Consider the following 13716-nt stretch of genomic DNA (forward strand, 5'->3'; position numbering starts at 1 on the left):
GAAAGATCTGCAGACAGTATGAAGACCAACTATGATATTAAGATAACTAAAAAGGAATATTAAGTAGTAGACTGGGTCTACTTGTACAATTTCCAAAGGAACCAAGCCAAAGAGTGCAAATTCCTCCCAACTTTGGCGGGCTCCTTTTGAAATTCTGGACAGAATCTCACCAGTCGCCTACAGAATCCGCATCCCCAAGGGCAATTTGACAGATGGGGAAGACAAGTGGGTCCACATAAACCAGCTGAAGAGTTGCCATCCCAGGCATACTTTGCGGCAAATAGAGGAGCCGACCAGAAACCCAGAGGGGGAAAATCCAGAAACATAAAAGAATTACTAAATGTTCACCGTGTATATGAGAGAAGAGTGTTAAGACCATTATTAAACATAGGTGGGGAATATTGAATATTGTAATTCAATGCATGTATCTGCCCCACTACATCCCTCGGGGAGTAGTAGTGGGGAAATGTCCATAACCATGCTATGTTCTGTTTTCTAGCACTGGAACTAAGGATCATCTAATCACCAAGGAGGACTCCTCAGGGACTGGAAAAAGAACCAAGAGCCCAGAGTGTCGCTCCATACTCCCAACCAGAACCAGCAAGGAGAGCGTGTCGCATCTATCGCTGATGGGAGAAGCAACCAGATGCTTCACATTGACCGGAAGAAAAATAATCCCACTCGCCCAACGCCCCCACAACCGGAGGTCACGATGGAGTCGGGGGGATATGTAGAGAATTTTTATCCACGCCACTGTGTCACACTGCACCCCTTTGCCAATGGGGAAAAGAAATTGCCAAGAATGGAGGCAATAACCCCTGTGCGCACTATCTGCAAAATTGCACAGAGTTCATAACCCACCAAAAGAAATGCACGCCCTGCCACATACACCGGAAAAGTGGTGTAAAAGCAGGAATCACTGCCGTCATCTGTCATTATTGCTGTCATCTGTCATCACTGCTGTCATCTGTCACTGGAAACCAGCCCACAGAATGGCTAAAATCTGTAAATGCCCCTAAACACAGTTTCCTAATCAATGGCAATTTTCAAAGTGTTGTTTTGGCGCTAAATTCAGTTATTCTCCCCAGTGAATTATTGAAAGGAAAGTTTGCTGGAATCATGGATCCTCCAGACAGTCAGAGGAATCCAGGCATCACAGCCTGACAGCTGCCTAAAGAAATAGGCTGTAAAACCCAGCTTAAACGTATTTTCTTTGTCCTGAATTTTTTTTTAAATCCACTATTTCAAGCATCTTGGTGAAGGGCTAATTCTTTTAAAAGGTTTAAATCCTTCATACACTGGGCTTATATGTTATATGTAAACTGAAAATATTTTAATGTATAGGAATCCAGTCTGAAGCCAATCCACATGTGAACTCTGATCTGACAATGCCTGGCCTGGGAAAACGGACATCTCTGTTGACACTCCCTTGAGAACAGGAAGGCTAATGGCTGTTAATGGTTCACGCATAATCCCAGCAAGCCAATCAATGGGGGTGCAATAGACATTCATCTGCGGGCTGACCAAAGAACAAAGGACATGCTGAGAATTGGCCTCTGCAGGGAGGAGCAGGATGTGGGGGAGGTTTCTCAGTGAACTTCAAAGGACTGCCCATTTACTCACGTTGGAAGTAAGAAAAAACCTGGACTGGATTTTGAATGGAAATCACTTGTTTTTGCCTCAGAACCTTATGACATTTAACATGACAGCCAAAATAAGTAGACACATGAAAAATACAAACTTATAAAGCTGAACTCATGCTAGACAGTTGAAGATGTGGTAGGAGTTCTTATTACATAAGGGACCAAAGATACACTAAAACACTGATTGTGGCAAAACTATCAATGTTGCAAGCTTAAAATTGTATGTACACGATCCACTGATCAGCGCCCAGAGATGTGTCAAATTAGATATGATTAATCCAAAGTGTTATGGGTAAAACTGATAAAAATCCATAGAATGACAATACAGCTCTCACAAAGATGGAAATTGAATGTAAATGTAGACAATCAAATGTGAAAAATATGTGTCTAATTTTTTGAGGGTACATAATGGTAGAAATGTACATTTGTGCAAAAGTATGTTTTGGGTAAAAATCCAGGTGGGAGTTCCTAAATCCTGTCATAAGATGACAGCTCTATTTAGGCTGCCAACCAAAACAAAGCGCACGCCTGTAGCCACTCACAGACATGGGGGCGGGGGTGTTTTGAAGTTCTGCCCATGCCATAAAATTTGTAATGGATAAATATAGGCGTTTGACTACACATAGACACACACTGCTTCCAGAGAGACTGCTTCCAGAACACCCTGCTTCCATAACCCATCCAGATGTCCGCACAGCACCTTATTGCAGAACTTTTCAACTTGTAGCTGACTCCAGAATTCTTTGAAAGATCCAGATTTCTCTGTGGAATCCAGATGCTAGCATTGCAAAATTATTGCTAGCCTGACCAATTGCAAAAATCCCAAACTTGAAGGGACTTAATTTGAATTCAGCTTGGCTGGCTACCATTAGGCTTGCCCACTGAAAACTTGCATCCGGCTATCTACCGTGTCCAGTAACCAGAAGGGGCCCTTCCAAATCTAGTCTGAGGTGCAGACCAAACTTGACCAGAACCGCGCCGCTGATCCAAATCTCTCCAGAGGTGTGAGTTTGCTGGTAGACCTGCCTAATCCAATGACCAGAAGTAACTGTCCAATTTAATTACAAAGGACTGTAAGTATGAATAGGAAGAACAGTGACCCATAATATATCTGCATTGTATGATCCCAATCTCAAACCCATCCCATCTTTAATTCAGAACCATAGTATTGCTAGAACTATCCTTGTGCTGACTTTTCTCTCATCTGTGTTACTAAACCATAACTCCTTATTGATTTGATTGAGAAAAGTAATTCCCAAACCAAACGGAAACTAGAGTATCACGCATGTATAGAGTTATGATCGGCCATGAATAACTGATTCCTGTGTGGAATTCTCTTTTTCATAGTCCTTCCATAGCACTTCCATGCACACAGTCCCCGGGTTTCTTTGCATGTTTGCACTTTGCTGCCATCTACATGCATGACCGGGGGCATTTACATTGATTCCACAAGAATCCAATGCATTTTCTGTCACATCAACCTCAGATGCTGGTGGAACTACAAATGGATTTCTCTGACAGACCAGATGGCGGTCGGTGTAACAGTTTTAATCATTCTATTATGCATGCATTTTAGGAACTGTCAGGTGGAAAATGACACCCTTACTGTTTTTACGATCAGGTTAGTGCCTTTCTATATAGACTGTGAGAACTACTTCAAACATTCCTACCTTCTTTTGACACTCACAATCTATTGAGCAGCAAGTGAGTCGATATCAGAATACATGTAAGGAACTGAAGATTGTAATGAAGCATTAGCGTTTGCACCATAGGGCTCTACTGTATGGTAGGTGACCGCTGCCCAAGTTATTGGTCCTGAGCCAAATGCAAGGTTCTTACTGAAGCGGAAAGGTCACCTATCCCACAATGGACCTCAACGGTAGGGGCTCTAATGCTATTAGAGGATTTGCAGGGGGAAACAATTAAGCCTCACCTCGGGATTCCTGTGACACACCTTTTTTATGTCTCTTTGTCCAATGCATAGTGTGTGTTCATCACAAAGGGAAGCTAGAAATGCAGCCTTCAAAGTTGGTTAGAGCCTCTATAACAGCTGTGCAAAGAAGAGAGGGTTGCAGCCTGTTATTTGGGTCGGATTCTCGTCTGTTCATCCACTAACTTCCTGCTACCTCCTCGTTATCCCCCACGTATTTAGGATTAGCAGTAGCACATGTAGAATGTGAAGAAAGACTAAACAACCAAGAAATGTGTATTTCATGGAGAAGTGGACCTCGAAATGAATATACGGATCATTTGTGAGACTGAGTAAGCTTGCAAGATACTGAGCACCAGAAAAGCTATACTTTCACACAGTGACACACAATCATGATTCCCAATTCTCTGCTGCCTAGGACGACCCTACACTTCCCTGCTTTCGACTGAAATTAGGGACTGCTCCTATCAAGAAAGTACCGAAAAAAGAAATGGAGGGAGCAAAGATTGTGAGTGGTATGTTATGCTATCCAATATTTATACCGCGCCCATCACCACCGTAGTGGTCTTACGGCACCTAAACCTTGTCCGAGGGTTGGCGTATTCTGACCTTGCTCTGGTGTCACAAAACCTTAAACTGTTGATAGTGTGGAAGAATGTTGTGGGGTATAGGAAAGGGGTATGCTGGTAGACAAACCACTACAGTACGGTAAAAAAGCATGTGGGATAGGGGGTGGTATGGTTGTAGTAGTATGAATGCATGTTTTTTTTATGAGATTAGTTCTATGTAAGCATGAGAAAATGCCAAGAATATGCAGATCACTTAAAGCAAAGACTTTATTGTGATGGCAGCATCTAGACCCGCTGGTGCCAGGTAAACGATGGTGTTGGCGTGTGATTACATAGTGGATCTGAGAGGTGTTCCAGTGGGCCCTAGTAATGAATAACAAACATAAGAAAAAGCGAGATGATCAGGATGTGAAAAAGGAGAAATGGGCACTGAAATTGAGAGAACCATGATGGGTCAATCAGTTCCATGTCATCAATTGTTAATGCAAGTCTTCCATTGGAGTAAAATGTGGCAGCCATGTGGAACACAGAGCAAGGGATGCAAGTGTTGAGAATAATAGCAGTATTTCTGTGTACGTGCTGCAGGCAAGAGATGTGCTCCTGTCCAGTTCTTGCCCATCCTGTCCCTCCATTTGCTGAGGATGGGAGGATCTACTCACTGTCCAACGTGTGCAGGATCCTGCATTGTTTGGGCTGCCTGCTGTTCCGTCGCCTCCAGAGCGCATTCTACTTCCCGTCCCATCCCAGGTGATCCAATCCAGCATGTCTTTGTCACACATTCGATTTATTTATTCCGATGGGTTATGCTTTTGCTGATTCACAATGGCTGGGCTGCATGATCTGGTCACAGAGGCAAGCAACATTGCAAGGTGTGGGGAATTGGAAGGGCGTGTGTGGGAGAAACAACCTCTACCTTCTTTCAGGATCCTAAAGTCTTCCTTCAGGACCAGTGAAAATAGGATCCTAGATTACAGTACCTATGCTCCTTTTGGTTGCTTGCCTCTTCTTATAATACCCCGGTCTTGCTCGTTCTTGCTGTACTGAAAGATTGAATGCTTCTGACCTTTGCATGGGGCTGTGCACAGGGTTCTGTTAAATTCTGCTATTCAATTCAAAATGCCATTGGTCCACACATTACCGGCACCAAAAAATTGATAAATGAGACTACATATTTTCGAGAATTTTTTCTATTTCCACATATCTTTCAATGGCTAACATAGCCTACCCCTCTTATTGGTGTAAGACTTTCTCACCAGTCCTGTCAACTTTTCCATCCTAATCACCATCCCACACACCCTGGCATTAAAAAAATATATATATGACTTTAGTTTCCTACTTTCTAGTTGTGCCTAATTAAATGCCAAAATACATCTCTGGATAATTCCAGGTATTACTTTACAACTGAAAACCATCTTACTCCCTTTGTGTTGAGGGACCGCCACTAGCCTTGCTCTTGTCTATCTACTATCTCTCTCTTTCTCTCGCTCTCTCGCTTTATATACATATATATATATATATTTTTCTCTGCAAGGATTTTAGTTATAACATTGTTATTCTTCATTGTGCCATTCGTAGCGCTCTGGCATGCACTAACTATTTGTCTGTATTCCTCGTGCCTGTGGCTCGCCCTGACGCACTCTTTCGATGTTGTAGCCTGTCTTCCAGAGAGGAGAATGCAGTTTGCAGACAAGACGCTCAGAGAAGGTTGCCTCCTCCCTCCTCACTCCTTCCGGTCAGGTAATGAACTGTTGTGCGCTATTTCTTCTCTTTTTTCGTCAGACCCTAAGTCTCAACTTCCGGCTGTCCTCAGAAAAGAATGCTGAGAGCAATTGCAGCGAACGGTGCTTTGTGATTTAAACAAACAGACAGAGTGCCGGGGGCGACTATTTTAAACTGTGGTGGTACTTTGCAAAGCTGCACAGATAATTACTCGCATACGCATTGAAGAGCAGACTGGCCGCTTCTTCAGATGTAACCTGTCCTCCTGAAAGGCATGATTCAATAGGCGTGCTGCTGCACCATGTGACCTAAAGTGGTTTTACACATTACCACTCATCCATCCAGTTGATGAGTTGCAAGCAAGGGTCATTCACAAGTGCAGGGACATCAGAGTCATTTATTTACCAGGGACTGATGAGGATTTGGTGTCAAGGAGGGAGAGATGTTCTATCAAGCAGTGTGTAGGATGCTAGCGGAATAACCAATCAAGCATTGTAGTCTGCCAAGAACCGGCCTGTACAGAATGCAATAGTGCTATAACATTCCCAATTTACCATATTACATGTCACTGCCATGTCTGGGCAATCTATGAGCATCTGATATGCTGTGAAACCCGATGCAAAACATTTCCATAATGGCTTTTCAACACTAGGGGCCAGTAGTGCGTGTCCCTTTTGTGAGAAGTGTTCTCACACTGACGTGAACCTCTAATGGACAAGACTGATTTTCGTGGCAGGGCTATCGCAGGGCCCTTTTAAGCACTTTTGGGGGCCAGGGCATGGACACCTCTGGGGCCACCTCCACTGGACCAAAGGAATTAAGGGATATAGAATATGGGGTTGCGCAATACCTCCCCCCCTTGTCACGATCACAACCCACAGTTTGATATGTTGCTTGCAGAGATCAAAAAAAGTATGACAAACACCATTCTCCTTCATTCTTGTATTCAGAATGATAAACAAGTAGCATTTGAAGGGCAACATTTGCAGTCTACGGCAAGGGTGCTTGTGTTCTAGCAGAGGTACAGGAAAAATTTCACTAAATAGCAGCCGCAAGGAAGGTATTTTCAGACAAAGTTTAATTGCAGGACACAGATCGTATGAAGAAGATGCACATACACCAGAACAAACAAACAACACGATTATCTGCCTCACAGATGCAAAACGGCTCAAGCATGGATACAGGTGACCAATGGGAAGCAAGGAGAAACCTACCATAGTATAGAGAGTGGACGACGATTTGAAGATACCCGAAAGTTGTCTGTATCCAAACCAACTGAGATTAGAAAAGGGACATGGTTTTCAAGTAGTGTTGCCATTAGAGAGCAAATAAACAAGAGGCCCTGGTGTTCAATCTATCAAATCTCACTATTATTATAGAGGAAGCAACACTACATAAAGCCAGTGAAACCACGATTTAGTCTTTTTTAAAGATCATACCCTGAAGGGATGAGGGACTGGCAATTTTGACTAGTGTGGCAATATAAGATTAAATTAGGTGCCCAGGATCACATGTTGGTTAAAAGGTTAAGCAGGGATTCACATCCTCTCTACAATGTCTGCACTTTGCTACTGTCTTTTCTTAGCCTGAACTAGAATAATCCTTTTTTACAGAACTGACTAGGAAAATATACAAATCACATGAACAAACACAAACCTTTCCATTGAAGACAGCACAGTACTGTTGGTGATAACAGATGTGTCCAGGGTCACTGTATCATCTTCTGGCAATGCCAGGATCCAAGAAGGAACGTTTTGGTTCCACAGTCTGGAATTTGGATACATAATCACCTCCGTGGACTAACACTTTGTCTTTGGAGGTGCCTGCCTAGCTTTTGCAACTCCCCATCTGAACAAGCAACTCCCCATCTGAACAAACCAATTTCTAGACCTTCAACATACTTATGCTATGGTGCTTTCTATTGCAACCGCTATCTGGAGCAGGCACATTGGTGATGATAACACCTTGTGTTCTAAAAATCAAAGTACATATACATGCAGGCTTATCGACTGCATACATTGCAAAGGCTGAGTCAGCCTTGCTGGAATTTGGTGCTGTAATCTTACATATGAACGCAAATCTCAGCAATGAGTGCTTAACACATTGAGCTATTCTCTGAACCATCGCGGCACACAAATTCATCAATATCCTTTCCAACTTTGGTTATTGCACATGATCAATATAATCCCCACAGAAAGGTGTGCATGCCACAGGTGTTTTGCCGCACAAACTATTTATACAACAGTGAACACAGTAAGCATTACAGGATGAAAAGATCAGAGCAGAATGTACATGTCAACAACAGCAGGCAATATGTTTAGAGCCTCAGCAGCACACCATAAATAATCCTGACATGTGATATTTAATTTTGATGAATAATGGGAACTGAATTCTTTTAATCAGGGTGCATTTTGGGGCCCCCCTCCAAGGTGGGGGAACGGGGGAAGTGCCCCTTTTGCCCTCCCATAAAGACGTCTCTCTATGCTCCAGATTGTGTCTTCTCTCCACAGCGTGGGCGTTTCTTTCTTTGAAGTGGCCAATTTGGTGGCTCCTTGTAGGGTTTTCAGTTGTTTGGGTAAACGTAACCTTTCATTTTTTATCTTTGCTGAGCGTTGCCTGCAGATGCAACATGGTGAAGCTACACTGGAACGGTGCTGGGTGGTGGGTGATGACCATAAGTACTTCCGCTGCTCTGGTCCATTCGAATTGCTAAAGGTTCTCTCTGTTAGATTGTTCGCAGTGCATGCTCAGGCTCTCATGCAAAAGTGCCTTGGTTGTGGAAGTGTAGCTGAGAGTAAGGGGAGTTGTTGGCCCCATGTCCCTGCATCTGGCCACATGCAGTGATCAATTTCTCCTGTACGACTTGTGGGTGCGCGCCAACGTGGGCCTCGTTTATGATGGAAAGTGTGCCTAGATGTCTTCGCCTAAACGAATGTGAGTATGATCTGTGTTCCACCTTAAGTACAGATTAAACATTCTCTGTGGCATGTGCTCCCCTTCCTGACTCATACAGTGAGTCCCCAGTTGAAGTTTGGGCGAATGGGCGTACTCTGTTTGTACCGTGGAGATGACAGAGTTGTGTGGGGGCTTCTGCAGCGAGTGGAGAGTCTCTTCTGTAGTCTGCAGTGGATTCTCTGCAGTTTGGAGATGGTAGCAGCAATGGCACTGGATTTCCACGTGACTGCATCGATGGACCTTCCTGCGTAATGGCTGTTGGCGCGGACGTCCTTTGCAGAGTTGCTGGTTGTGACTCTCGGATTCCCGGCTCAAGCTGCAGTCCGCTGGCTGGGTCTGACTTCCTTGTTGGGGTCTCCTAGGTGCGGTTGTGGGCCTTCCTCTGCATTGATGCGCTGTCCGCTCTGTACATGCTTTGTACATTGACCATTGACTTGGACAGGATTTGTGCCTGTGCCTTGCTCTTTTAATGTTTTACGGTGGGCTTCCTCCCACTGTTATATGTTGGGGGTGGCTTATTTTGTCTGACAACATTGTGTTCACTTTGTTGTTGGACCCCTCACCTTGGTTGTATTAAGGATTATCAATGCTATTTCTTTCTTGCTGGTTTTCTTAATGTCTTTTTTTTTCTCTCCGTTTTCTTTCTTCGCCTGTATTAATGGACATCATTTAATCCTAAGTGCCAATTCATTAATTTTGTAAAGCGCCTTGGCGAAGGCACTTTTGAAATCAAATAAACAGTAAACAATGATGGGACTTCAATGTCCCTATGATAGTGCAGTGAAGTATGGCCATTATTTGAAAGTTCCAGCAGCATTTTGATGGAACACTAAGGTAAAGCAGGTGCCAAGCTTGCACTGATTGTTTCACTTTCTGGCACACCTCAAATCTGTCGTGACAACAGACTGTGGCATCTGTAAGAATGCCCTGCGGTTTTACCCAGCTGCGTCCTTTTAAGCCTGAGTGTCATACAATAGCCCCTTTTTCACACCACTGTAGCCTGCATCTTGGCAAGCCACTCCTTTACTTGTTTGTTCTGTAGCGGATGTTAGAACATATTTGTCGCACTAGCAGGACGGAAAGCAACTCTAGACCATGTATATACTCTAGAGAACTTCGCCACATGTCATCGGTTTTGAGATCATCCGTACCCTGCACAGCAACCATAACCTTTTGAGAACAACCTGGATGATTACCTCACACACCAGCAATCCCTCACGTCCATCTATGCCCACCAATATCGAGACTAACACTGAGGGAACACGTTTGCGATTGAAAGCCACAGCGGTGAACGATATAGCCAACAGCTATTGCCAAGCCAAGAAGCTGAATAAGCAAAACGACACTATAACCCTCACGGACTATTGCCCACTACTGCTACCGTACCAAGTGCAAAAAAAGAGGGAGGCAAAATACTAACTAAGGCTCATCACAACAATCTGGTCCTCAGAGAAAGGAAGCTCATCAGGAGACGAGCGAAAAGAAAGGCTGTTCAATTCCTCTCTACTACGAATTGTGCTGAAGCTCTGACGGCCACCAACCGATATAAAAACTGGCTAAAAAGTTATAAAATGTAACTCTACCAAGAAGACTCAGAATCAATGCTGAGAACACTCAGTGGTAAGCAAACAAAGGCCATTTGGTCACATATATCAACCAAAGGCTCCACAATACAAGATAACCTAATAACTAGTGTGCCAGAAGAGTCCTGGATTACTCACTTCTCAGACCTTTTTGATTCACCATTGCACTCAACTGCAACACCTTGTGGAGCAGCTAACAAATGGGATATCGAACTCAACTCAAGCAACATTGAAAGTAAAATCAGAAAGCTTAAACATCTCGTGCCCACGGCCCAGATGGTCTTTCAAACATGGACCTTTAGTCTAACCCTGGTTCTTGGTCGATCTTAATGGCCGCAATTTTTGAATCCTGTTCATCAACAAAATTGATTCCCTCGTCTTGGAAGACTGCCAACCTGGTGCCGATATACAAATCAGGTGAAAGAGGCGACCCAAACAACTATCGCCCCATCCCACTGCTCGACAGCTTCGGGAAGCTCTTTGGATCATTTCTTTTGGACAGCTTCAAGGTTTGGGTTTCCTCATCTGAAGGTTGGGATCCATTCCAGACTGCCTTTACAAAAAACCTAGGCACAACGGCCAACATATTCACTCTCAGCATTTTTAAGGCCAAAGTAATGGAAGGCGCCCCTCCTCTGTTCCTGGCCTTTATTGACCTACCTAAAGCTTTCGACAAAGTCAATAGAGACAAACTGTGGAAAAAACTTCTTAACTGGAACTGCCCTCACTCTCTATTGGAACCGATAAAAGAACTGTACTCGCAGAAATCTATGAGAGTCCGACTCAACGGTACAGGCCTACTTTCTACAAACATCCCAACTAGCCGCAGAGTGAAGCAAGGATGCCCATTGGCTCCAGCACTGTATAATGCTTATACAGCAGACTACCAACACTCAGAAAAAGACATAAAAGCCTTCCCACCAACTCTGGTCACCGAAAAGGTAAGCAGGCTGCTCGATGCGGATGACATTATTTTAATGGATCAAATCAAGATCGGGTTACAGAGAAAACTGAACAACCTGCACGAATATCTCAAAAACAACGATCTAGAAAGCAACATGGTTAAGACCAAAGTGATGCGATTGGATAAATCATCTAAACACAAAGCGCAGGGTGCATGGTTTCTTGCTAAAGAACGTCTGGAAGAAGTCGAAACCTTCAGATATCTGGGAATCACCTTCAGTAACAAAACTAGAGAACTGCCGATGCAAGAAACCCTTGTCCTTAAAAACAAAACCTTGACCAATCAAATTATCTTGATGGACAAAAAATGTGGTTGTTTCTCGCTCAAAGCGGCAATCACCTTCTATAAGGCGAAGGTGGTTCCAGCCCTCACTTATGGAGCAGAAGCCATGCCAATGATCCCTGAAACCATCTGGATAAAACTTGAAGGTTTTCTCTGGAGGAAATTGCTGCGTCTTCCAGCCTCCACCCCAATGGCTTTGAGAAGAAGAGAGCTCAGTCTCATCTCGCTCAAAGGAATAGTGTCTCTCAACAGTCTGATGCCGTATAGGAAAAGAAGATCTTCCAAAGAAAAAATCTATGCACTTATCCATGAGGAAATGAAGAAAGGCACCAATAAAATGCTTCAAGCGTGGATCAGTAAAAACCAGACGATCTTAGAAGAAATAGGAAGCACCGAAGATGAACTCTTGACAAATCCAACCAAAACTTCAAAAAAATTCAAGGAAAGAGATTGGTGTGATACGCAGACAAAAGCGTTGAGCTATAAGTCCACTGCTCACCTGCCTCCTTTCGCACAAAAAAATAAATGAGCCCATCAATTATCTACTGAAATTCCCAAACAAGAAAATCTGCTCAACTTGAAAACAAATGAGATACTGGGAATTCGAAGGAAAACGGTTACAAATTCCTGTCGCTTCTGTTCGGAGTCTAACACAATTGAAAGCCTGAAGCACCTTATCCTCAACTGCCCCGCATTAGTCTCTAACAGAGAAACCCACCTTGGCCACCCATCTAGGCTGGATGAAGATTATTGGTGAGCTTTTCTGATGAATGGGTTAAATCGAAAACCGGTCATTGCAATGGGAAACTTCTTGCAAAGCCTTGACTTGGACTCTCTCCCTTAGAAAGGTCAATTCCAAAGGATTAACACTTGCAAGCCAACTCAAAAGAATCAAAACAAAGTTCGCAAGGAAAGGCCTCTTTTGTAAAAACTGTTAAATACAGTTATACACAAAAAAACATTTTTAAAATAAAATATTGTCGCACGTGTTTCAGTGGGATCCCCAGCATATCTGCTGACTGTTGTGGGACCCTGACAGACATTTGGGAGTGAAATCCTCTTACACCTAACTCCCTGGGTTTACTTTGGCTTTTTTTTTTAGGGCAGTTTTTAGTCATTTAAGGCTGCTGGCGCAGGGGAGCATACCCCCATTTAAGTCTATTGTAGCGCCGCTACCCGTCTTTAGGAGAGTAGTTCAGGGAATCCTTATTTTCCGAGTATGGTTATTTCTCAATAGTAAGTGGAGCCCAGACACACTGACAGCAGTGGTATTCATTTTAACCTTTTAGGTATACTCTTGTGAACTTTTATTTTTTACTGCATGGTAGCCATGTGTGCACTACAGTGCTCAAAATGTCTGGGCATGTTGTTTAAGTGCTGTCTTTGTGATTCACTGTCATTTTTTGCTGTCTTCCTCCTGGTCAGTGGCAGGATTTGGTATACAAAGAAAACCTTTTTCACCAAGTAATTGACTAATATCTATATTAGAAGGTGGAGATCGATGCACTCTAGTTAAAACAAAACCAATTTGCATTGACGTTTCCCAAAAATCTATGGCTAATAATGTTTGCTTCTCTGGATAGATTTGGTAGACATTTTGCAGAAAAAATGCTTGCCAACGGCCACTCCACACTGGAACTGTTGGGGGCAATTCGTTATATGGGTCAAAGCATATTGCAAAAACAAAAAAAAGCTGGTTTTGGCCTACTCCCATTCATATGCACTAGGACAAGAAACGGTGCTTCCATTGAACAAACATAGAGCGAAAACCGCTGTATGGATTTGCATCAAATAATAACGACTTGGGCACAAAGCGCTGGAGGAGTGCCTTTGGTTGGATGGAGAAAAAACTACAACATTTTTTAAATCATTTGACAGAGAAGGGTGATCCCCTGGTCCGAAAAACTTTTACATATCTCTCTTGGTGGATTGCAATAGTGTGTCGTTTTACAGATTAAAAGCGCAGGAAAGTCGGAAAATAAAAGTGCTCAAAATGAGGGGGGAAAGGGGGATTTACATTAGGGTAGAGGTGGGGAGGTTGAAAGAGCACCACATGTAAAGTGTGCTGGAG

At 43.4% G+C, this 13716-nt stretch overlaps 1 protein-coding gene across 4 annotated transcripts in view; it reads left to right on the top strand.

The window, feature by feature from the left end:
- Nucleotides 1–13716, top strand: part of LOC138481133 (mitochondrial fission factor-like) — a 417374-nt gene that overhangs the window by 276668 nt on the left and 126990 nt on the right. For 2 of the 4 annotated variants that reach the window (XM_069613052.1, XM_069613053.1), the window contains exons 6-7: nucleotides 4728–4889; nucleotides 5796–5879. The exons of 1 other annotated variant lie outside the window; for it this stretch is intronic. In XM_069613052.1, the coding sequence (XP_069469153.1) occupies nucleotides 4728–4889; nucleotides 5796–5879 (246 nt within the window). The remainder of the gene's footprint in view (nucleotides 1–4727; nucleotides 4890–5795; nucleotides 5880–13716) is intronic. One more of the 4 variants, XM_069613055.1, reaches the window with a different exon arrangement.

The sequence above is a fragment of the Ambystoma mexicanum genome, chromosome 5p (genome assembly GCF_040938575.1).
Source record: "Ambystoma mexicanum isolate Mex_15411 chromosome 5p, UKY_AmexF1_1, whole genome shotgun sequence".
NCBI lineage: Eukaryota > Metazoa > Chordata > Amphibia > Caudata > Ambystomatidae > Ambystoma > Ambystoma mexicanum.